General features: G+C 48.2%; 1 protein-coding gene across 2 annotated transcripts; it reads right to left on the reverse strand.

Annotated features, from left to right (window-relative positions):
• Positions 1-67: 67 nt before the first annotated feature.
• On the reverse strand, positions 68-20,792 carry epn2 (epsin 2). 2 transcript variants are annotated; one of them, XM_023821848.2, is made up of 9 exons: positions 20,091-20,792; positions 13,358-14,194; positions 8,505-8,617; positions 6,981-7,076; positions 6,310-6,433; positions 4,510-4,683; positions 4,118-4,207; positions 3,074-3,277; positions 68-2,970 (listed from the first exon to the last, which is right to left on the reverse strand). In XM_023821848.2, exons 2-9 carry the CDS (start codon positions 13,947-13,949, stop codon positions 2,639-2,641), a joined length of 1,725 nt encoding a protein of 574 aa, XP_023677616.2. In that variant the 5' UTR covers positions 13,950-14,194; positions 20,091-20,792; the 3' UTR covers positions 68-2,638. The 2 variants fall into 2 exon arrangements, with proteins under 2 accessions (XP_023677616.2, XP_023677618.2); XM_023821850.2 differs by lacking the exons at positions 4,118-4,207; positions 4,510-4,683 and having other exon boundaries at positions 20,091-20,791.
• Between the last annotated feature and the right edge of the window lie 3,380 nt (positions 20,793-24,172).

Here is a 24,172-nt window from a genome sequence, read left to right on the forward strand (position 1 = left end):
CTTCACTGGCACCAAATGCCAGTGGCTGTCAAACCGCTGACAGCATTCACAGAGACTCTAAGCAAAAGCCGGACTGATAGTTTATTTTTACCTTCGCAGCTAGAGGTATTTCAGCATGTCGCTGCTATTTAGGTGATGTTAAAACATCACATTACTCATGTGACTTCTCTACAGACACAAAAAAAAACATTAAGAAATAAGGTACAGAAAAATATGTTACAATAGTACAAATGATAAATTATACAGTTATAATGCCAAACAAGTTGAGCACATTTCCATAACAAGCAGCCTGCTCCCAGTAATATGAAACAGTTTGGTAAATATACAGACAATTACATGGAAAAATAGACTTGAATATGCTCACAATGTTAGTCCTGAACAATAAATGCATGAATACATAGTAACAGAAACCAATGGGAAAACACACTGAATGAGATGCAAACAAGAGTGACAAATTGACCTAGATATTGTATGTAGTTCATAGACATTGCAAAACATTTGCAACATGTGATAAATGTCATTAGCTTTTTTTTTTTTTTTTACTTCCAATTTTGCATATTCATATTATACTCATCTGCAGGGATAAGCATTTTTAATATAAAGTTAGAACCTGTTCAGTACGTCAACATCTATCGGATTAAAGTATATAAACATAGCTTAAAGCTGTCCCCCCCCCCTCCCTTACGCCTGAGTACGTGTCTTGATAGGTAAGCTAGCTAAGATCTGAACACACCCACCAATTTGCTACAGAGCTGTACAAAACTGCACTACTGTGACAGTTCCAGCAGAGGGTGCTAACGGCAAATTAAGTAGAAAAAGATAAAATCGGCAGTGATCAAGGAGAGAGAAAAATAAACCATAGGGCCTACAAGAAGTAAAGAAGTGTCTACATATCAGTAAGAAAAGTGAAACATTACATCCTGCTTTGGAATAAAATGCCAGAGATGTGACTTTGGTAAGTGTCTTTTCATAGTGATACGCTGCAGTTTTATTGTGCTTGTAAGTAGCTGTTTCTCATTACTTTATGTGAAGCATCACAGCAGGGAGAAACCGAGCAAATCTTCCACATGACCGAACGCTCCACAGTTCAATTTGCCAGGTCTGGTTTTTCCTGTTGATCATCACCACATTTAACTGCCTAACGAGTGAAAAGATAAAGCACAGTGTTTTTTTTTTTTTCCTTTTCTTTTAAACATTTGTTCTGTGGTTGGAGGAATCCCCCCCCCCCAATTTTCTTGCTAAAACGCCTTTATCGCAAACCTGCCAGACTAAAATTAAACGACCTGTAAAAACAAAACCGGTTGATCACATGTCAAACGGAGCCAACTGCTGTTGACTGGGCAAGTCCCTGTGTGGTTTGGGGGGAGGGGGGTATTACAAAAATACCCATATGCTTCAACAGTCAGCATGAATTAACGTCAAAACCACTTAACGGGGGGGGGGAGTTGACCCACCTCCTTCACATTTGATCAAGATAACCCCCCTCCCCCCACCCTCCCAGTTTCTGTACATAGTGACTGAATACTCATTTCTGTACTAATGTATATTTAAAATCTATGGAGTTAAAAACTTTTAAAAAGATAATGCATCTGTTTTCGGCAGGATTGATTTCTGGGGGGGGGGGGGGGGGGGGCTGATATGTGTACTAAAAATTACACGTGTGGCTGCGTGAAAAGAGAGAGGCCTAACTCTAAGCCCGAGGATCAGTCAGGTCTATGTTAAAACAGTCATTTGGAAAACCTTGCAGAGCGAGCTGGACAATCAATGAATTTAAACGACCATTAAACCCATTAACAAATGTCCAGATTGTATGGATGGAGGACATCCTACACATACACACTGTGGTTTTATTAAAAAAAGAGGGGGAAAAAAGAAAGGCAGGATCTGCATGATGCTTCCAGAAGGTTCAGTTACACGGTAAAAGTTCGCTATGCTGCATGTGAAGACCGCATGCAACGGCTCCAGACCTGGGTCCTAGGCAGGAAGGCGGACATGCGTCTCCTAGGTGACCACTATCGCCCCCTCCCCCGCCCCCGGCACTGGCTGGCTTCTTGAGCTAAGGACTAACGGTGAACCAACAGTCAGGGGGGGGGGAAAAAAAGAAACATTGCAAAAGTAACTATAGCATGTGCAAAACCCCTGGTCAGAGCATCCGAAGAATGACAAACTGATTGGGGTTCTCTAGCTTGTGTCTACCGATGCATACTGTGAATACACACACAGCATATGCACTGATGTAGAACATTTAAGTTACTTTGGGGGAGAAAAAAAAAAAAAGCATTAGTAAATACATTACTTTATTAGGCTAAAAATAAAAGTGAAGCAGAATTACTAAATTTTCAGGCTTTTTCATAAAAGTGATCGAAAGATTTTGCACGCTCAGTACCCCTTGTAAATACTATACAGTCTTGCCAAGGAGCTACGGCAGACTTTAAGGGTGACAGGGTATCACACTTAAGACGCACGGCAGAGGTGAAGCACGCCAATCTCAGCTGGGTACCTACCTCCGTGGGTCGCACTGCTAGGTAACCAGTGCGACTGCGAACTGCATTAAAACAGCACCTGCCTGAACACACGAAGGACTGTATCGTCTATGTCTCTGAGGCGGACAGGGGCAGGGGGCCGAGGGGGCGGCTCCTCACAACAGGAAGGGGTTGGTGGTCGTGCCGGCTTGGGCGCCCCCCGATGGCGGCAGCCCCGTGGTCAGCAGCGGCTGGGGCACGGCCATGGAGGGCTGGACGCTGCCCACGGGTGCAATCGCTGCCATGCCCGTCATGGGCACCATGGCCATAGGGCCCCCAGGAGGCATGGAGGACAGGGACAGTGGGTCGGAGGTCATCTGGGGCAGGCCACCAAAACCCTGGGCCCCGGGGCCCATCATGGGATTCACTCTCATCTGGTTGAGGGTGGGTGGCTGGGGTTGGTTCACCTGGAAGGGGTTGACTTGCACCGGAGGAGGAGGAGCCGACCCTGCAGGGAGGCGGGACAAATCCAAATCCATCCAGATCGATAGACTCGACAACACCACCTTGAAAAACCAGTTGTTGGACTCATCTGGGAGCATGGGACATACCAGCGGCGAGGAAGGGGTTGGAGACTGATGCAAGCTGTGGAGGCTTGCTGATCAGCGAGTCCAGGTTCACCAAGGCGGCGTTGGGGCCCAGGAAGGATTCGGGGGTCTTCCTAGAGGCAGCGGTGGTTGCCGGCAGCGGATCAAACAGATCGGGACTGACGGAAGCCATGGGCCGCGGTGCGTGGGTAGGGCTTCGGGATTCACCTGGAAGTGAGGAGCAAGCAGACAGGAAGTGAGGAGCAAGCAGACAGGAAGTGAGGAGCAAGCAGACAGGAAGCCAGGAGCAAGCAGACAGGAAGCGAGGAGCAGACAGACAGGAAGCGAGGAGCAAGCAGACAGGAAGCGAGGAGCAAGCAGACAGGAAGCGAGGAGCAAGCAGACAGGAAGCGAGGCGCAAGCAGACAGGAAGCGAGGAGCAAGCAGACAGGAAGCCAGGAGCAGACAGGAAGCCAGGAGCAGACAGACAGGAAGCCAGGAGCAGACAGACAGGAAGCCAGGAGCAGACAGACAGGAAGCCAGGAGCAAGCAGACAGGAAGCCAGGAGCAAGCAGACAGGAAGCGAGGAGCAGACAGGAAGCGAGGAGCAAGCAGACAGGAAGCGAGGAGCAAGCAGACAGGAAGCGAGGAGCAGACAGACAGGAAGCGGGGAGCAAGCAGACAGGAAGCCAGAAGCAGACAGACAGGAAGCGACAGCCACGGGGATTCACAACCATCTATAGACGTCTGAGGTCAGGCTGCACGTCAATAACAGCCAATCATTCATGTTATCAGGGAAAAGGCTTTGGGAACAGGACGACATTTTCAAATTCTAACTTCCCAAAGAGCTCCCTCGGCCATTAGAGTGTAAGAGCACCCAGGCGGAGGTTCCCATGGGTGACAAACGGCAGCACAGAGCCTGTTTTGACTCTCTCACGTGTTACGGATGTTGAAAGGAAGCGGGTGGCGATAATTCCACGAGTCCCAGACGGGGCTGCAGTTGTACCATCGAGTGAGGTACTGGACCCAAATCGCTTAGCTATGCTAGGAGAGATGCCCTTTGTGTACCTGTCATGGAGGAAGAGGAGCGCAAGCTGTCGAACTCGGAGAGGTCCTCCTTGGATGTACCATTCAGCGTGTGGAAGGGGTCAAAGGTACCTGCAGGGGGCGTCCGTATGAATAATGTCACAAGATGACCTACTGCAGCCGTCAATAAACCTCACCATAAACTGTCAGTATGTTGTCTGGTTGGTCATGTGACTGAGGTGAACCTCTCTGCAGGTAAAAAGCCCCGGGGCCCCACATTGCTGGGTCCTAACGTCCCCCAGGGTTAATACCAGCTCTTGTAATGCTGCACTACCTCAATAATATCTGTCCAATGGAAGGTTCCGATCTTCACTCTAAGTAACTGTTTGTAACTGACGATAAAATATAATTTTGTTTGCCTGCCCCCCCTTTACCTGAGGCGGGGGCCTTGGGTCGGCTGGCGGGCACAGGTGCCCAGGGATCCGAGGCTGTGGCAGCGGGGGCCACCGGCGCCACCCAGGGGTCGATGCTCCTAGGAGGAGTGGCGGGGGTGGGGGACGAGGACGAAACCCAGGGGTCCACGGGGATGGCTGGCTTGGAGGCAGTGGCTGGAAGCGGATGAGGGGGGAGAGCTGAGCGCGGGCGGGCTGGGGGGGGGGGGGGGGGGGCTCTCAGAATGAAAGTGCTCAAAGGAAACACGGTAAAGAACAAAGAAGCTCTGTGAGCAAGCGGAAGCCCATGCAACAGAGGCAGTTTGTACAGGGCGCTTGGGGTGGGGGGGGGCGGGGGAGTCAGACACCTCCCCTGGGAGGATGCGCTGCATCTCAGGCCCCAGGCCACAACCTTCCCACTGTGGGGACACACAGCGGCATTATGGGAAATGCGGCATACCGTGACGCATTTTAAGGAAGGGTTTGTTGTGCGTGTTGACGGAGGGGACAGGAATCCGCACGCATACAATGCATGGTCGCAGCTCGCCCACGAAACACCCAGCGGTGGAATTTTCCAGTCGTCCAGCCCATTACAGGACTGGTTCACCAGCATTTCTGGGAGCAGGGAAGACCAAGAGTTTATAGTCATCGCCAGGCAAACATCTCCTCGGGGCATCTTAGCTGACCACGCCCAATGAGCTCCTCCGATAGACCAGAAGCTGCGAGTGTACCGTTCAGAGACAAGCCAAAGGTGGGAGCAATTACAGGGGCTAGGGGGATTCCTTAAACCACCATTTACCCTGAAAACTAGGGATGTACCGATATCGATCCAGACATCGGGTATTGGGCTGATATTACAATCACTGTCCGATACAAACATCCGATACCTCTTAACTGCAACATTACATTAAAACTCAGTCACTGCATTTTTTTTGTGCTGCCCAATCAGATTTTGGGATCTAGCTACAGATTAGTCAACTGGAAACATTTGGGAAGGATAAATGCACAGAACACTGGCAATTTGGCAAGTATATGTGGAGGATGTCAGCAGTCTGTCATATTTTAAGATCAGGGACGACGGAAGTGAAGCAGACTGTAAGCTCTCTTCTGCTAGTGTCACGAGGAGGAAGAGGCAGGACGTCATTTAACACAAGCAATCTGATCAAACGTCTGAAGACGCACCACAGTGCAGAGTACACAGAGTTTGCTAATGTTGAATATGAACCTATACCACTCATCCTCATGGTAGACGAACACAAGGTACAAGCAGGGCTGTCGCTTTCATGCGTCACAATACGCATCTCAATCATATTTAAGGCACACTACTAAATTGCTTACCAAACTGTGACCGTAAGTAAATATCCATATAGTAGCAAAAAAACTGCATCTGGACAAATGTTTCGCCCATCATCTAAAGCCGATGATAACTCCTCATGCACCATATGATTATAATTACATTGTGAGATGATCGCGACAGCCCTAGGTGAAAGAAGTTCTACTTAAACACGATGGTGACGGACTGTGGGGGCCCCAACGTGAACACGTGTTGCCAGTATTATCACCGTCTGGGAATCTGGCTCCGCCCCATATAAAAACTGCCCAATCAGGAATGTGGAAATGCAGGCGCACACACCCTCGGCTGACGCACGGGTGCCATTCAGCGTTTGCTGGACATTCAGACAACGGAAAGACTGCAGTAAGTTGAAGGAGAGGCAAGTAGGTTATCACTGAGCAGCCAATGGCAGGCCTAAGCCAGCTGGGGGGGAGGAGCTATGGGGAGAGAGGGCGGGGCATCCAGTTTACCATAAGGCTGCCATGGGTCCACCGCGGCCTTTGCACTTGGGCCCGCCCAGGGATCTGACACGGGAGCTGGGGCGGAGGCTGCAGGCACGATGTCCATTAAATCCATCAGGGACGATTTGGGGGGCTGCAGTGTGGACAGGCAGGGCATCAATCACAGCACGACCACTTAGCGAGCCTCAACCACTAAGAAAACAGGAGAAGCCTGGAAATCTTTCTCTTTCGGAGCGAGAATTTAAATTAACCTACCAGTGAATATGAGGCGTTTCACTGAAGCTGCTTTTTACGTGATATAGAATTCCCAGCACAAATTCTCTACTTGAGGGGTTAGTAAGTGGGATTATGGGATGTCTGCCTATCACTCTTAATATGAGTTGATTCATGCCTGACCTAAACCCATTCTGACTTGAATGAAGTTCACATACCCGGAAAGTCGGCGGGGTGGGGGGGCAGGACCCCCCAGAGGTTTTTTACTCCCCGCCATTTCCTCATCCTGTTGTGTTCTGGCTTTTTCCAGCAACTTAAGTCTTTTTGAAAGTCTAACTTTTACTGCCTTTACTTCCATCTATGATCCTGGTCCTATCCTACTGGTAAAGCATTTTGGGGCCTAGACGATGCATTTGTAGTAACAGAATAAATTCCCACGGATCCACACAGCATTACTCTCAGCTCACCTCCTTCTTCACCACTTTAGTCGTGGTCGAGTCCTTGCGGCTCTCCTCTAGCGCCATCTGGAGCCGGAGGTCATCGCCGCGCCTCATCCTCTCCTCCTGTAACAAGGGCAGTGGGTGCCACAATAGTTAAGGATCTGGAGACGGGGGAGGGGGGGGCTGAAGGCCTCAAGAGAAGGTCCTGAAGTGTATCGGGGCACATAGAAGCCTCATCAGTCTCCGCCTCAGCAGGCACGGCAGGAATGCTGCAAGTCTGCTCTTTCCAGCCAATCAACTTTCAAGATACAATGATGGATTAGGCAGGAATGAAAGGGTGAACAGTCACCTTGGCACCTCTCATGGGGAGAAACCTTAGCTGGGGGTGCATCTAAAACCCCAAGGGTATCCGCCCCCCCCCCAAAACCCCGGAATGGGAGTTTTCCTGCTAGAGCGCTGGGATCTGCTTCTTATTACGATTAGGAAACTCGTCCCAGATGCCTCACTGCACTCGCAGCCGGAGGGAGCCCCCCCCTCTCTCTCTCCACCCTTCCTAAACCCCCACGACGGTAAAGTGCAACGTGTGCGCCGAGGCAGCGGAAAAATTCTTAAGTGCTTCCTCACCTGCCCGCCAGCCGGCTTTATCGTTAACACAACACTTCCTGTATATACATGGTCCTTGACTGCCATCCAGAACGTTAACCTCCGCTTACACCAGCCTGGCGTGTCCCATTCCAACCAGTGCCCACAGTGTTGTGCCACCTGCCCCAGGGCTGCGCGCCCCCCCTGGCACAGGGCACAACCTGCATCCATGGAGGAGATCTGCACAGAAGGGGCTGGGAAAAAAGCCCCATTGGGGCCGGCAATGCCTGAGAGTGGCGGGTTGGACCAGTTCGGCCCGATCTTGCAGTAAGAGGGGACCAGAGATTGGGCTCAGTGCCAGAAGCCTCTGCTCCCAACTTCCACTGGATCAGCTTTACTGCTGAGCAAAGCCCTTAACCTGAACGCTGTTATATATAGATTTTAAAATACAGTGCTATATATGTCTCAGCGGGTTAGGGCTCCGCGGCGGTGATCGGAAAGTCACCGGTTCGAATCCCAAGCTTGGCACAGTCAGGTCAGATTTCCGCTGGGCCCTTAACCCCTGAAACACTCTGAAGGCCACAGACACCTGGCTTGACCCTCCACTCAGACCCCAAGCATTGCTGTCACTATGTGTGTGCGGATGTCTGGGGGGGGGGGGGGGGGGGGGCATTCCAACTATCATATTCATACAAATAGCAAATAAGACTTAATTTTGTCTGAAATGCAGATGTCTGACTTTGATGCAGATGTTGATCTGTTAACAGTTCAGAAGAGTACAATACATATTGAGCCACTAGCAAAGCACATAAACCAGTTAATCTACAAAAAACAAACAACTGTTGAGTTTGCTTACGTACTAACAGGTGAATGGGGCGGAGGCGCTCAGACACGAACACACAAACGTACAGGTGCTGTAAGCGATGGCGGTACTGAGCAGGTACTGAGCAGGTGCAGGCGGGCGGGTACCTGCTCGGCCGCCTCGCGGCTCATGGCCAGCGCCAGCTGCAGCTGCAGCTCCTCCTCGCCGCTCGTCTGCGGCCGCGCCTGCTCCAGCTCCGAGGACGCGTTGGGGGACGTGGCTGGAGGGAGAGAGACAGGGTAGTCGGTCCGTGGACGGGCCAGCAGGTGACTGGAGCGGGCCCCGAACCCGAACCGGGGGGTCCCGGGAGGCAGCGGGCAGTTTATAACTAACACACGTGATGGTCCTGCCGTTGAGTCAGTCACGCGAAGAGCGGTGCGATTTCACAGGGGCCACTGGCCCGGAAACAGGCCCTTGGCGAGAGTCCAGCCCATTTCCCCCACCAGAGTCGACCAGGAGACCAGCACAGCCTGAAGCACAACTGTGGTTTATATTCCAGGATGACTACACCCAAGAATGCGGCCGTCTTAAGGCTATCAAAATACCAGTTCATTTACTGGCCGAGTGCATGCGACGGAGACGTCGACGGCAGACATCGAAGAAACTGAAGCGGTATTGAGCACGCAGACCTGAACACTGTCTGCAAGGGGCCAGGGATGCTGAACGCTGAAGGGCGAAGTAGCTATAGCAACAGAGTCCGCTTCCTAGGCGACCCAGGGAGGGACAGGGGCCTGACGTTGAGGCGGCGGCAGCGTTTATCGCCACCCAAACCGCAAATTAGCATCGGGCTGCCAAGGTTTCAGGCCACAGAGTCACTATACTGGGGGCGCGTAAAGTAGCCGTTTGAGTGGGACCCCAGAAACAAGAAACTCAGCCCTGCATGGAGGTGGGGGCAGGAAAGGACAGAGCCAACGAGCCGATGGGGTTTGTACGTCGTGTTTATACCCCCAACCAAGTGTAAAACTAACTGCAGGAGCGACACCCCACCCACTCCCACGGCCACAAAAAGCCAACATTCCTGGAAGGGTTCATTTTCATCGCATGCCCCCACCCCCCCCACTACCGCCCCACTTAAGTGTAAACAAACTTTAATGAGTGGCATTTACCAAAACTTTCCAATCTACGTGCGTATTTTCCATAATTAAGCCGCAGCGTCACTGAATGGCGCGATATGAGCCGCGTCAGACTTTCTGTCCCCGAGCGAGACACCATCTGTCTCTCCTGTGCCGACATGCAGGGGGGGGGGGGGTTCCACATGACGAGGACCGTTCACACTACGCACGAGGCCGTGTTCTACTTGGTTGAGACTGGCGGCAACAATTAAGAAAAATATATTACATGTTAGGCTGTTATGTCTCACTAACGAGAAGCTCATTTCCCTGCGAGGTCACAAACTCCCTTTGCCAGACTCATATGAAGACCATGAAGGTGTCCTACAAAGACCTGGAACTCAACCGTGGGTTCGCCCATCAGCCTAGACAATTTGCTGGACTCCAACTTCCTAATGATTTTTAAGTGGGGGGGGGGGGGCTTTGGTTATAAGAAAAGTAGCTGAAGGTGCTCGGTCCACCAATGCTGCACTGAGAGATGCACCCTGCTGGGATTCTGTTGAAAATCAAGATATCAGCATCAGTCCGACGTGTCGATCTTGACTGATATTGCCGGCTGTTAACCAACGACTAAAGGCAATATTTAGAGCAGCACCAGAGCTAAAAAACCACTAAAATAATGAAGATAATTGCATGGACACTCATCCATGTTCCATAGTGAAGGATGAGGGATTCCATCAGTTCAGTCCCCATTTAGAACCTCGTCACAGAACCCCAGCTAGCGCCAGTTCTCCGACATCTCAGTGCCTGCATTACATGATGTGGTCGGTACGTTACTTCGTAAGATCCCGTGAACACATCACCGACGTCAGTTTCACTACAGATTAGCCGAGTTCAGTGGTTCGCTGGTTATTATAAATTGTGCTAGATATTTCTAGTGTGAAATTACTAAGAATACAAAAACATAATTTTCCACTGCCAGAAGAGGTGCACCATAATAAGGATGAACCACCCCTCCCCAGCAAACATAAACTCAAGACGCCAGAGTGGCCCCCAGCTCAACACAGTCGGAAACGGCTGACATCACGGACAGGAAAATGCTGACAGGAGTCCCTGGGGCTTCAGCAAGAATGACAGTGACATTCTACTACCCAGTCATAACAGTTCCCCACCTACCCCCACGCAAATCAGCTGTACCTCCACCGTGGCGAGGAGCAGCGCAGACGCAGGTATGCACACACAGTGAGTCAGAGATGAGTGTCGAATACGGCATGCGAGCGCCGCCCCGAAGCGGCCAATGGCATCCTATAGCAGCACGCCTGTCCCTCAAATTAATTAACTCCACCAACTTTATAATTATAGAACAAAAGCTACAGCTGGCTGAGCTGTTGACCCTGCCTCGGGACCAAATCGGAATGAAAACACGGTTAAGGGAGGGGGAAAAAAAAAAAAAACTGCATTGTGCTTTCCTGAAAGAACAATAAGAGGAAACCTCCAGTGGAATGTGAAGAATTCCTACGTCGACACCCAAGTTCGGCCTGCGCCCCCCCCCTTCAGTTTGATAATGAATCATCCTTTTCTGGGGCAGTGCCTACATTTATGAGAAGAGACCACACACACACACACCCCCAACCAGGCTACACTGCCCCAGCCCCAAAATAAACAGCAGAGGGCGGGGGTGACTGCGAGACTGCGTGGGACAGGCGACAGGTCACACCACAGAGCTGCTTGACTCATGCCTCAGGCTTAATGGCTGCCAGATCGGATCCCTCTACAACAATCACCCATTTAATGACGCGACCTTAAGTCCCAGTTTAGCAACACTATAGTTGCTATTTCATAAGATTATTTGCACAGGCCCCAAAGCCGGCTGTTCTAGTACATGTATAGGTCTACATACTTATTTGCATATTTTCATATATCTGCATAAATTTTACTTTTATCATTTTGTTTTACGGTATCACGTTATAGTTGCCTTGATTGCAATTCCTTGTTTTGCAGCCCGAAGTAAATTATCATATGCAAAAGTATTTGGTGATGATCAAACGATTTTGATTCCACAGTCAATCAAACGATTTTGATTCCACAGTCAATCAAACGATTTTGATTCCACAGTCAGTTCTTGCTTTCCAAGCTCCTGATTTATGAGCTTAAATCTTTGAGAATTTTCTGCAGCAAAAACTTCGTTTCACAACTTTTGAAAAATTTGCACACTGCCCAAAAACGGCATCCATGGACTGACAGTTTTCAGATAACTTCTTAATGTGAAATATTAGTCATTTATTAATCATTTTTATGGGGAAAATAGATCACGCTTTACGAGTTCTTGATTAACGAGCGATAATTTGGAACGAATTATCGATAACCACCTGTATTTGTTACTCATACTTTTGTCTTGATTGTATATTTAACTGGGTGTCAGGGCATGACCTGCACCAAAACAAATTTGTACTCCACATTTGAAAATACCCTGATTTGTATTACATTTACCATAAGAATTCTGAAAAGCTAAGTTGACGGAAACTTTGAGAACCGGCACTAATCTTAAAATGCATCATCAATTTATAACAAATTCTTCGTGGCATGGAAACTAAGCTCATAAGACAGCGAGCTGGAAGGGAGTGTGGGCTTCTGGGGGAATCAGTCACCAGGCTGACAGAAAAAGCTACAGCGACAGCAAGACAATCATTCAGTGCTGGAAATTTGGAGCATACATGTGCTGTAAATCACCCAAATTCTGGCAAGGTTTGATGTTGAAACACACGAAAAGCAACCCGTGAAATGTCCGTCTTTGACTTTCACTTTCTGTATCGCTTGCTGGCCGTTCGAGTACCCCGTGCAGGAAGACCGGCATAAAAACTGACAACTGACATTTCACACATTTAGTGAGGCAAACGGCACACTGCAAAAAAATAAATCATGCTGTCAAGGCACGAAGTAGGAATAAGAATGGCTAGGCTGAGCTAAGGATGAATGCCCAGGTACGAGTAAATCTAAATGTATCATTGAATTTTAGGTTTCAGGCCAACAAAGCAGTAATAATAATTAATTATTACTACAGAAATACAAGACTTGCATTCTGTAAACCACAACATAACAGTAAAAGATATACAGAAACTTTACAGACACCCCCCCAGACACGGTTAGTGTCACTGTGACTTCACCCCGCCAGCCCAAGCTTGCCGGCACTCGCACGACAGTCACACACACTTTACATTTTCTACGCACTATGAAAATGGCCAAAGTCACTGAGTGAGACTGATTCGCTAATCTTTCAGCGGAGACTTTCAGGAAGTGCTCCCTCCCTCCGGACAGACTCTCTGCAGCCCCTCTTAGAGGCCGACACACGGGAAACAAGCCTGCTGGGTGTGTGTGGGGGGGGGGGACACGGGAGGTTAGGGGGAGCAGAGCATGTCCTCTCAAGAGGCATGTCAGCTGGGAAAAATCTGGAATGTTGCTGCATTCCTGCTGCTGGTGTGTGTGTGTGTGTGTGTGTGTGTGTGTGTGTGTGTGTGGGGGGGGATCAAAACTCTCAGCTTTCAGTGGGCAACCAATCAAATCCACCTAACGGCCCGGAGCTGTTCACGCAGGCCTGTGGGTGTAGCATACAGTACCTGTGTGTGTGTGTGTGTGTGTGTGGGCTCCGTTGCCATTTCAGCAAACAGGGCGACGCCCCCAGCGGAAGATGTGAATGCCGCCGTGCAGGAACCACGCTAACGAGGAAACGCTAATGGACTTCCAGCAAAGCAAGTCATGACAGCTCATATCCTGCCAAGCTTAGGGGTCACAGCCAAATGAAAGATTCGAAGGAGCAAAACACTGAACCGCAAATCTACATCTCTGAAAGATCCATGAATGTCGATGGGGGGGTGGGGGGGGGGGCCGACCGGCCGCCGGTACAAGGCACTCACAGCCATGGTAGGAGGCGGGCGAGCCTTCTGAGCGGCCGTATTCCTCCGAGTGACTGGTAGACAGGTTGGGCTGACTGGAGCCGCGGCCGAATCCGGATGGGCCGCTCCCTACGCTGGTGGCCACCTGCGCCATGCGCTCCTTGGTCTTCAGCGCCTGCGAACGCTCGCCCTTCAGCCGCTCGTCATCCTTGAGCAGCGTCACCAGCTGCTTGGACTTCTCGCGCACGTTGATGCCCTGGTCCTTGCCGTCCCGGTCCACGTACTGGAAGTCCTTCAGCGTCTGGATGGCGAAGATGTTCTCGCGGCACTGCAGGGCCACGCGCTCCGAGCCGGTCTTCACCAGGTAGTCCAGCAGCGTCAGCGCCTTGTAGACATGCCGCCAGTTCTTGCCGTGGTCATTGAGTCGCCTCCAGATCATGGTCATGATCTCGGAGAAGGCCACCACGTTGTAGGTGAGGTCGGCGATCTCTGACATCAGCGAGCTGGATGGGCCCCACGGGTCGTTGGAGGTGGCCTCACGCACCTTCTTCTCCGCGTCCGTGTAGTTGTTGACCACGTTCTTCATCTGCCTCCGGATGGTTGAGCTCGGCATGGTTGCACTTACCAGCAATGCTCTTAAGGTAGAAAGTCAGACGTCTCAAGGGTTTGTTTCGAGGAGGGGGGGGGGGGGGGGGGAGAGCGTTTATATTACAATGTTGTCGTCAGAAGAATCTTGTTTTAAATCCCCTTTGTTTTTCCAAATGCTTTATAGCTATATTCCGGGGTTGTCTTGGCTGGGGCTTGTCAAGAACATTTCCACACAGAAAAGTGCAGGGATATGGCAAATTCCTCCATTACCTGCAAGACAGCAGAACAAAATAGAACAGTACAGAACGTCAGAACAGATTAATATAACAGGAAGCTGAAAAAGCAAAGGGACCATGTCATTAAAAGGAAGCATCTCTTATGCTTTTACCCCCGAGACTATTAGGAGAAACTGCTCTGACCAGTGCTGCTGCCAGGCAACAAAGTCTCCTTTATGAAGGAAGGATGAAGTAATAATTCAACTGCCTGCCTTACCTGAAACCCAACGACTGGCAAAACACGCTACTGAAACCGTGAAGTTGAACAAAACGGACGAAGGAACAAGACAGCAAGACAGATCAGTACCGCGTCTCTTGATTTTTACCAAATTCTCTCTTCTCTTTTTTTTCCTTTTTATTATTATTCTTACTAAATTCTCGATCGTCAAAATGATCCCGGCAGCTAGATAGAAGAGGCGACGGGTCACAGCCTGCTTACCACCGGGAGCGCACGGCGTATTCCAGCTCTGACACCCAAAGCACTACATCGAGTAATCTCCAGAGTCTCCAGCTAGAATCTCAAACAAGAGGCTACGCTACCTCAGTCTTAGCAAGTCTACGGTGTGCGTGCATGACAAACATGCGACATGCCACCAAACCGTGGTGGAGACGGGCTGAACGAGGGGTACGACTGGAGTTAGCAGTAGCTGATACTCACAACGCCCACATACAGGGGCTTCCAACCAATAGATGACACTGCGTTGTACTTCAAGAGCTTGTGGACAAAGGCAGCCACGGTCCACTTCAGATAAGCGACGATTTAGACGCTAAAGGTGTTTAAAGCTTAATTACCAGCTGTTTCCATGAGTAAAAACTCAACACCTTTTATGCGGAGAGAAGGGAAAATAATATTCAGAGAACGACAGATACAAATAGCACCTTGCAGAATGTGAACACTAACGAAATACTTACAATTAAGTATACATTTAGTAATCGCCGCAAAAACATGCTGTAACTCACAGGTGATATTTAAGTAGTACTCTACATTACTGAAATGAAAAATGACCAACTTAGTCACATCCTAAATCAGAGCATGATTCCCGAGAACAACTATTTAAATGAAACAACTGCTCAAATCTGTCCTAAGCAAATTCCAATGCAAAGCAGATGTGATTTTACATACACGGCTTGGTGTCGATGGTGACGGTGGTGATTTTTTTGGTCATTAGCTGCACCACCTTTCACTCATCTAACACCACAATGCAATCAAAGCTGATAAACCAGCTGACAGCATGTGATGCTTTGGGGCTCATTCATTCTTAAAGTGACAAGAAGCTAAAAGCAACCCACGGTGACAGTTACTATAGTAACTGAATCCGCTCCAGTACACATGAAACCAACATCCGTCATCGTGTGACTGATCTATTCACTCAGCAGGCTGCTCTTGAACCTGCACACCGTCTACTCCGGCTGACCATTTCAGTCACCAGCTTGACAGAAAGCTCATAGGTGAAAGACTTAAGCAAAACACTCATTCGATTCTTACAGTTGTAGGCTTTTCATGCGACTGCAGCAGTTGCATTTACAAACTGCGCCATCACAGGTCTCCCATCTGGACCACCAACACGAACTCCGCCCGATTAGCAGAACCTGTGGCCTGTACTGCGAAGCAGGGTTACTGGCTTATCGGGGTAACTTGTTGGATTTAAGGTACCACAGTTTAAATGGACTTCATATTCCTTCACATTCGTTCATTTTGCCCAGACTACCTTAAATCCGACAAGTTACCCCGATAAGACAGTAATCTTGCTTCGTAGTACAGGCTGCCGAACACCTTCTAAACTCTTAGTAACTGTTCTCTGCTTTGGGGTTCAAACCACATCCCTAGTCTTATCACACGCCTACACCAGCTAGCTAATGATCTTTCCTTGCATTTACTAGAATTCGCTTTAAATTTACATTGACAGATACACATGCATTAGTATTCCATGTAATCCCTGACCACAAGCAGCGATCCTTAACCGCTATACCACCTGCTGTCTCTGTGCTGCCCCCCCACCCCCACCCCATGACACTCGGGGCCAGTCTTCCCAGGTCCAGCAGACCCTCTGAAGCTGTGTGGAGGCAGCACTTCCTGTTCTCCTGAACAGGGGCCAGAGGAAGGGGGGGGGCAGGAGTCCACAAAACAACTTGGCACAGACCGTAAATTCATTAAAAGGCCCTGAAATGTGACTCCTTGTGTCCTGCGGGGTGACCATAGTGCCCCCCCCCCCCTTCCAGACCAACCGCTGCCCCCACCCCACATCAGGAGCCAGCATACACATGAATACTGAGGGGCCTTAATGAAACATCTGCTGCTTTAATCACTCATTCAGGTCCCACCGTGCAAGAGGAAGACAGGGCCGACTCTCACAGGCCTGGCTCTCACCCCTGCCAGGCCAATAGGGAGTCAATGAAACCCAAACACCAACGTGCTATAATTCACAACCTGCGCATGGAGTCACATGGGTAGGACCCAAACACGGATTCAAACAGTGCCACCTGTCTCCAGAAAGTGGGCACTACACAGAGGTAGAGTCCCCAAGCCCTGATTGGAATATTCAGAAGCGGGTCTTCAGGAATAGGCCAGAAACTTCAGCCACGAGATCCGGCCTCCCCTTCTCCCAGCAACGTTCAGCATCCGTATGGCAAACGGGATTTCCGTCCGATCGGACTAGCTGCTTTAGGTTGCCGAGGATAAAATTTGAAGCCGCGTGCATGGAGGAAAGAGGAGGTGATAATCACAGAGAAGGACATAGTGAGCTCAGCGCTCAAAACCGCTGTGCAAGTCAAGTCTGACAGGAATGGCCCCAATGAGCATTTTAACAGCACTTCCTGAACAGCAGGTGACCGACGTGTTTAGTGCAGGAATGCCGCAAAGTTGCTGTAATCAAGATTCTAGTTAATCAAACAACTAACATCGACTGAGTATAACCATGATACTTGAAATGGTAACCATTAAGCAGAAGATAAAATGCAGCTTGGTGACTATGAAACCTAATAGTGATCCTGAGCAAAAAACATTTAAGGAATCTACAAAGATTTCTCCTGGAAAATGATTTGGGATATGAAGCTTGCCATTTACGCCTCCCCACCCCACCACAATAAACAGGTTGAGATTTTTCTTCTGCCAAAAGGACTTTTAAATAAGGATATCGGGAAACAGCAAAAAAAATCTCCCGGATTAAAACGACATCAAACCATGTCATACCTCTATGTGAAACAGCTGGAGGAATGATCCACTTCATCATGTTTACAGAAAACAAGGTCTAAGTGTGTTGGCATATTTAATAGATTTCACCGTTTGTAACAGTTACAAACCTGACTAAGTGCCAGGGGACTCAGAGCGAACATGCATATGCAGTAGGAAATATCTGAAAGGGTATCAGATGAAGTTACTGGATACGGCATCAGCCCACGATAGTATAGGCAAAGCTGACCAGGCGTGGGTCATAGCAGCTGCCTGCCCCCTAACACACACACCTAAAGGTTGTAGGAGGTGACCCTCCTTATCAAGGCTAAACATAGGACATCAAAGACACAAGAGATGTTTCAGAAACATCCGCGGCCCTTGTTCTTAACTCCATGTCACCGAGTTCATACGGGCAGAGAATTTCGGCACTAGGACGACAGAAAAATCTCTCCCACGGGTTTCAGACCACAAACAGCTAAGCATCTACATGAAAAACTGCTCCTGTGATGTAACCCATCATCTGCAAGAAGGGGGTGAACCTTCAAAGGGCTGAAGTAATTTCTCAACCGCAGGAACAGAAATTAGTGCATATAAACTAATTATAATTTTAAAAAGTCGTCGATCTTTTGATGGTGAGCCTGATCTCAGAAGATCAGCAGAAATGTATCCACTGCAAGCAGAGGTGAATATCGATAAACTACAAATGTGTTAACTAAAATACACCATGCAAGTTCCCATCCTAACCATCTTAACATCTACAACCCTAAACCACTAACCTGCTTCTTTACCAAAGTTAAAACTTATTTAATAGAATGTACATTTAAAAAAAAAAAAACACCCAGAACTCACAGCCTTTCACACTCTTGGTGAGAACGAGATGCAAACTATAACCACAAAGTCACTCTTCCTCATTTTTTACTACATCAGACTACATATTAAACACTGACTGCACTGATGCAGATGATGAATGAAAATATGGAAGACCATATGAACGCCAACAAAATCAGAGCTTGCCAATGTGCAGTTTACTGGCCAGGCCGGTAATACTACTGTATTCATAAAAAATAAAATAAATAAATAAAAACTGCACTGAAACACTAAAAGCAGAATTGCCAACAGACGACACCTCTCCAATGAGACACCAAAACCTGAACATGAGCATGTAACGTACAGCAAAACCATAAAAGGGTCATCTTTCTGACAGCCCAAGCATGGGAGCAAATGGACGAGATCAGCGAGGCAAACAGGACGCAATTCGGCTGCCACACCTCAGCTGGGAACCACCACCCACCCCACTGGGTAAGACAGGTGTCAGGTGTGTCCAACACCCATCTACCGGGGCCACCAGCCAGCGGACACTCTGACATTCAAAACGTCAAAGCACGGTCCGCAAACAAAACCACCCAGGAGCTGTGGGAACGACCTCAAGGGTACGGTTGACCCACATATAGATAAACCACAGCTTACATAACAAGAGCCACCTTGCTGGCACCACCAACTAGGGGCGACCCAGCCGGTTTTTTTCCCCCACAAAGGTCCGGCTCCCTCGAAATGTGGAGAAGAGGTAAATAAAAAAGATCTCCAGCCGGATTTTGCTTTCCAAGACCACGCCGAAGGAGCGGATGCACAGATCATGAAGTGTTAATGTGATTTCGTGTGCGGGGAGTAATCTCTCCAGCCCAAACCCAAACCCAACCCCCACCGGCCGGAAAGTGACAACAAAGAGCCTCACAGTAAATTCAATGAGTGCGGGGCGCATCCAGGAGCGCTGCCCGGCGTGCAGTGCAAAGGCACCGGGGCGCCCAGCTGGACCCCAAACCCGACAGCCGCCTTTTGCTTCATTGTCCTAAGTCCACAGAGGGTCTCCGTAGACAAAGCGCCAGGGCACTAGGGGGGGTCAAACACGGACGAGACAATGGATGCTGCTCCCCAACCCCACCCGGAACCAGAGAAAGACCGGGGTACGACACGGGGCGGCCAGGCGGAGACCCAGGCCGGGGCGGTGGTTGGTGCCGGAGGAGCAACCGGTTGACAAGGCTGAGCCCACGGTGCGGGTACCGGCACTAAAGTTACCCCGAGGTGTAACTTCACAAGAAGGGGTCACGGAGAGGTGACGGAACCCCGGAGTAAAAAGCAAGGGAAAAAAGTTACGGGCAGTTACTCAAACGTCGCTAATTCTCTACATGCAAGCATTTAAATCAAAAGTTAGAGATTCCAGCCGCTTAGCATAAAGCGCAGCGCCGGGCGTTAGCAGGGAAGCTAACGGGGAGCGAGGCGCCGGAGGCGCGGGGAGAGGCCGCGTCGGGGGGCGCGCAGCGCCGTTTGCAGCCTTCGGGGCTAAACCACCGACGTCGCCGGGGCTCCAAACGCTGCTCGTTGGCTAGGAGCAGCCTGCCGGGAGGGGGAAAAAGTTGGACAGTCGCACTTTTGCCGATAGTTCCGGCGGCCGAAGCGGGGGGGGTGAGGCGAGCAATCTGTTGAATACCGCTCCGTACCAACTTGCTAGGTCGCTAACTAATCCGGAGCGGCTTACCGCCGGCGCCCGGCTGGCTCTCCTCCCCGGGAAGCCGGAGTATCACCAGGCCGCTGGCGCTCTCCCCGTTCCCCGTAGAGGTGGCCGAAATAGCCAGTATTTCCCGGTAAGGAAACGCCAGTGCACCGGGGCGGACGAGTCCCCCCCCAAAAAAAAAAAACCCCCAGGAGGAAATGAATAACTTACCAGTGCGCTCCACTCGAGGCGGGGGCACTCCTCACTGCTGAAATACGAGCCATAACTTTTGGCTTTAGCTTGCAATGCAACTACAGAAAATAACGTGGGCGAACTTGAAGGCGTGGGTCTTGTTTTGGGGGCTTCAGATGTGAAAGTGAGAGCAGCGTGTCGCGGCCGGCCGAGCTTCCCCGCACGTCTCCCTGATCCTCCGCACACTCCTCGGTGTGACACCCACACAATCCAACATGGCGCACCGACGGACGCTCTTTCGGGGAGGGGCGGGCGGCCAAGGGTGTGATCAATCCACTGCCTTGCCGAGCGAATAACAACAGTGATAATAAATCTATGATCGTAATTATTTCACTGTATATCCCTTTAAAACGCTGCCGAACGAGCAGCCCAGCCTGCGACTTTGACCCTCTCTCCCTATGAGTTTGTAAAACGCACAGATATAGGAGAACGCCACGTTTTTCAGTGCCAGGCAAAAAAATCCCAAACGTACAGCTCCTCGAAGGATCTGGAGACTACAGGGATCTTTTCAAATTACAGAAAAAATACGTAATGTCTTTCTTACATGCGACAGAATACAGTGGCGCCCATACAAATGCAATACAAATGATTGAGTTGTCATATTATACCCATATTACATACAACTTCCATTCTTTGTGTGAAATGATCCAACACCAAGTTGCAGGAATATTACTTCTTCGCTCCGCCCCTAAGCTCTCTCACCTGTTATGCTCTAAGTTGACATAAAATTATTATATATTACATTTGCAACTGAAATAAACACTAACATGCTTATTCATGAACTTGATCTGGTGCCCGCTGTGAGCTAGCAATACTTATGGGAAATATTCATAAATTTCGCCAGATCAAAGGGTGTCAAGGGGGGTTGGGGTTACACAATATCCGTTGTGTCCCAATGCGAGCCACTGGATCGGAGTCCACTTATGCAGGCATTTCTATTTCCACGGTGCAAACACGCCCTTTGAAGACATACGCTATAGTCACTGTTACGTGAAACATTCTTTTGTACAATAGAACAAACAAAGCTTCTAACTGGGTCTGAACGAAGGTCCAAAAATAAGGTCCAAAACTTCCGGAGTGAAAAGTATTTGCAATATTGACAATTTAGTATTCAAGCTTAACCGTATTGAAATGGTTCTCATTAATTATTTGAATGTGCCATATTTTATTATAAAATGAATAAGATACAATTACGTAATGCGTCATAAATTAGATAAAAAAGGAATTTAAACATACGAAGGAGTGCTCAGGGAGTGTGTTAGCAAGCTATGGATTAGCTAAAAAAAGATTAATGCAAGCTGATTTACGCGTGTGTACTTACTACCCCCTAATGTTAATTTTGCACCATAATCATTAAATCGTAAAGTACGTCAGGTACTAAGATCTATCATTTACTGAAATGAGATTGCAATAATTTTGTTATAGTTTTCTTATCTGACGACGGTCAGTGTTTAATCCTATTCGGGTGGAGTCTCTCAATACAAGAGGCTATTTTTTCAAATATCTAAAAGACCTTTTAAATGCCTACCTTTAGGGGGCAGCCTTGTGTATAGTTTAGGTATTCATCTATCCATCGTCCAGCTGCTTCTTCCAGTCAGGGTTGTAATGGGTCCTGGAGCGGACCACAAACACTACAGGGCATAAGGCTGAGATACACCCTCGACGGGATGCCATCCGTCACAGGGCACATACATGCAAGCATACCTGAAGGACAAATGGTATAATAAAATTTATGATTTCAGCAAAACCGTATTTTCTAGTGTATCACGGGCACAAGAAGACACCCAAAATCCAACATATAAAAATGCAATACTGACATAGTCATGATAAACAAATACATTTATTTTGGATAATTATATTCGCAACAGGATTGCAAAAAATACTGCTAATATGTATTTCCTTTTCTATAATTGTTGGGAAGTTGACTGAGCTCTTTTGTAACATCATTTAAAGCAGTGATCATACATGCATTCATAATGCATCATAATGCATTCAGATGGGATTAAGTATTATAAATGTCTTATACAATATATTATATATGGCTTATACTGACCTTTATAATGCATTATCAAGGTATATATAGTGCATTATACATGAGAGCTTCATATAGCATTTATAATGCATCATAAACATGGCTATAATGTGTAACGCCTGTTCATAAATAGTTCATAAATAGTTATAGCTACAGTAAGAATTCAACAATTAACAATTAAGTTAAAATGTATTTGACTGTTCAGGGGCATTGCAGAGGGCAAATTCGGGCCCAGTAATGTTGTTATGGTACCCTCACAACAATAATTACACAATTTATTTATAAATTTAAATGTTTAGATTTACATGCTCTGGATATGAGATTCCGAAGGTGGAAATATGGGTAACTTGGCTATGGTTGCGATGTCAGCTGTGAAGGTTACCTAGCAAGACTTCCCTGGAGAAGAGATATACATTGAGCTGACAACAGTTCCTTAGACCCTTGAGACATTTCAAGGAATAGTCAGGTGGCTGCTTCTGATTGGCTGATGGGAGGGGGGGTCTGAGTGACATGTCACAATCCTCTATCCCTGAGGCACATGGGTAAACAATGGAGGACTTATTGTTCTGTCATGTTTCCTTCCAATTTACTACATAAATGGCAAAATGCAATTATTTACTTGCTAGCATTCATTGTATTGTAAGAATTTTGACTAGCTTCCAGCCTTTTTTTGTCATTGTTAAAGGAGGGGGGGTGGCCTCATGTCTAATAAATGCTAATAATTGTACAAAAAACATTGTAAATTGCAGAATAATCAAACACAGTTGCGGGAAAACACATGCGGAACCCGAGAAAAGCATCAGCCTAATCAAAGAACCATATCAAAAGAACCACAAAAAGACACCAATGGGAACCAAAACCTTAACCGGAAGACTCACAGTCCTGCCTGATTAATTTTCAAGAAAATTTCCTGATATTTCAAACACCCTGATAAGCAGAACAGCAGCTGTGCGATGTGAAATATGCTCATGAATTGTTTCCCTGGCAAAGACACTTCCTACTAACATGGCGCACTGTTCCATCTGAAATGAACTCAAATAGGCACGACCAACATGAGTCTGGATACGTTCGCAGTGTCCCAGGAAAGAGTCATGTGACCACACACCAGAGACTACTGATTGGCCCATTTTCCTGACATACAGGCAGCAGCACCAGCCCATCTCTTTGCAAACGTAGGGTTCGTGGGAAGAAACAGAAGTCCACAGTTATTCCTAGGATTTTGTAAAACAGTCAATATAAGTTACAGTTTGCGATGTAATTTCCTCTATCAGCATTCACCCTACCTGCCTAGGTCCATACCCAAGCTGAGAAGCACATATTTTACTTGGCCTGAGAATCTGACCAGCTACCAGGCCACTCGACATACCTTGGGATGTGGCTGCACATGAATTAATTTGCTCAGCCTGGCAGGAAGTCTTCAGGTGAATGTTTGACCCTATGTCCATTGCTTTGTATTGTCTGCCTATTCGCAGGGAGGTGCCCCAGAGTTGCAGGGGCTTTAGATCATTTGAAACATAATTTGATTGGCCTGGGTTGGGGGTCCAATATGGTACACTTTCATGAGCCCGAAATCCCAAGCTGTGTCCCAGCCTGGGCACCACAAATGTATGTTAGATGGAGAGACTATGGAAAACACTAGGATCAGACTCAGAGGACCTGTTTTTTTTTTTAAAAAACTACAGAATGTGCTGTAATTTCTTAAGCAGTAATACAGAAGCCTGTTTTGGTGCTATATAGATGAACGATTACGGTCTAGTTTCTATGACGTGAACGTTACAACAGCTGCGACAAAATGTAATACACACGTTGCCCAGCAGGTGGCAGCAAGACACATCGTTATCAAGGCGTGAGGTTACTGACAGACGTGACCTTGAAAACCTCAGCATGCAAGACCAAGTGAGTCATTAGCCGAATTAATGTATGTGAGAAAAGGCAGGCGCTTGGATTTATGGTATAATAACCTGGCTTTCCAGGTCTCATATCTGCTCTTAAAATTTATAAACATATATTATTTAACAATCTACTCATT

Source organism: Paramormyrops kingsleyae, chromosome 22 (assembly GCF_048594095.1).
Source record: "Paramormyrops kingsleyae isolate MSU_618 chromosome 22, PKINGS_0.4, whole genome shotgun sequence".
Taxonomy (NCBI): domain Eukaryota; kingdom Metazoa; phylum Chordata; class Actinopteri; order Osteoglossiformes; family Mormyridae; genus Paramormyrops; species Paramormyrops kingsleyae.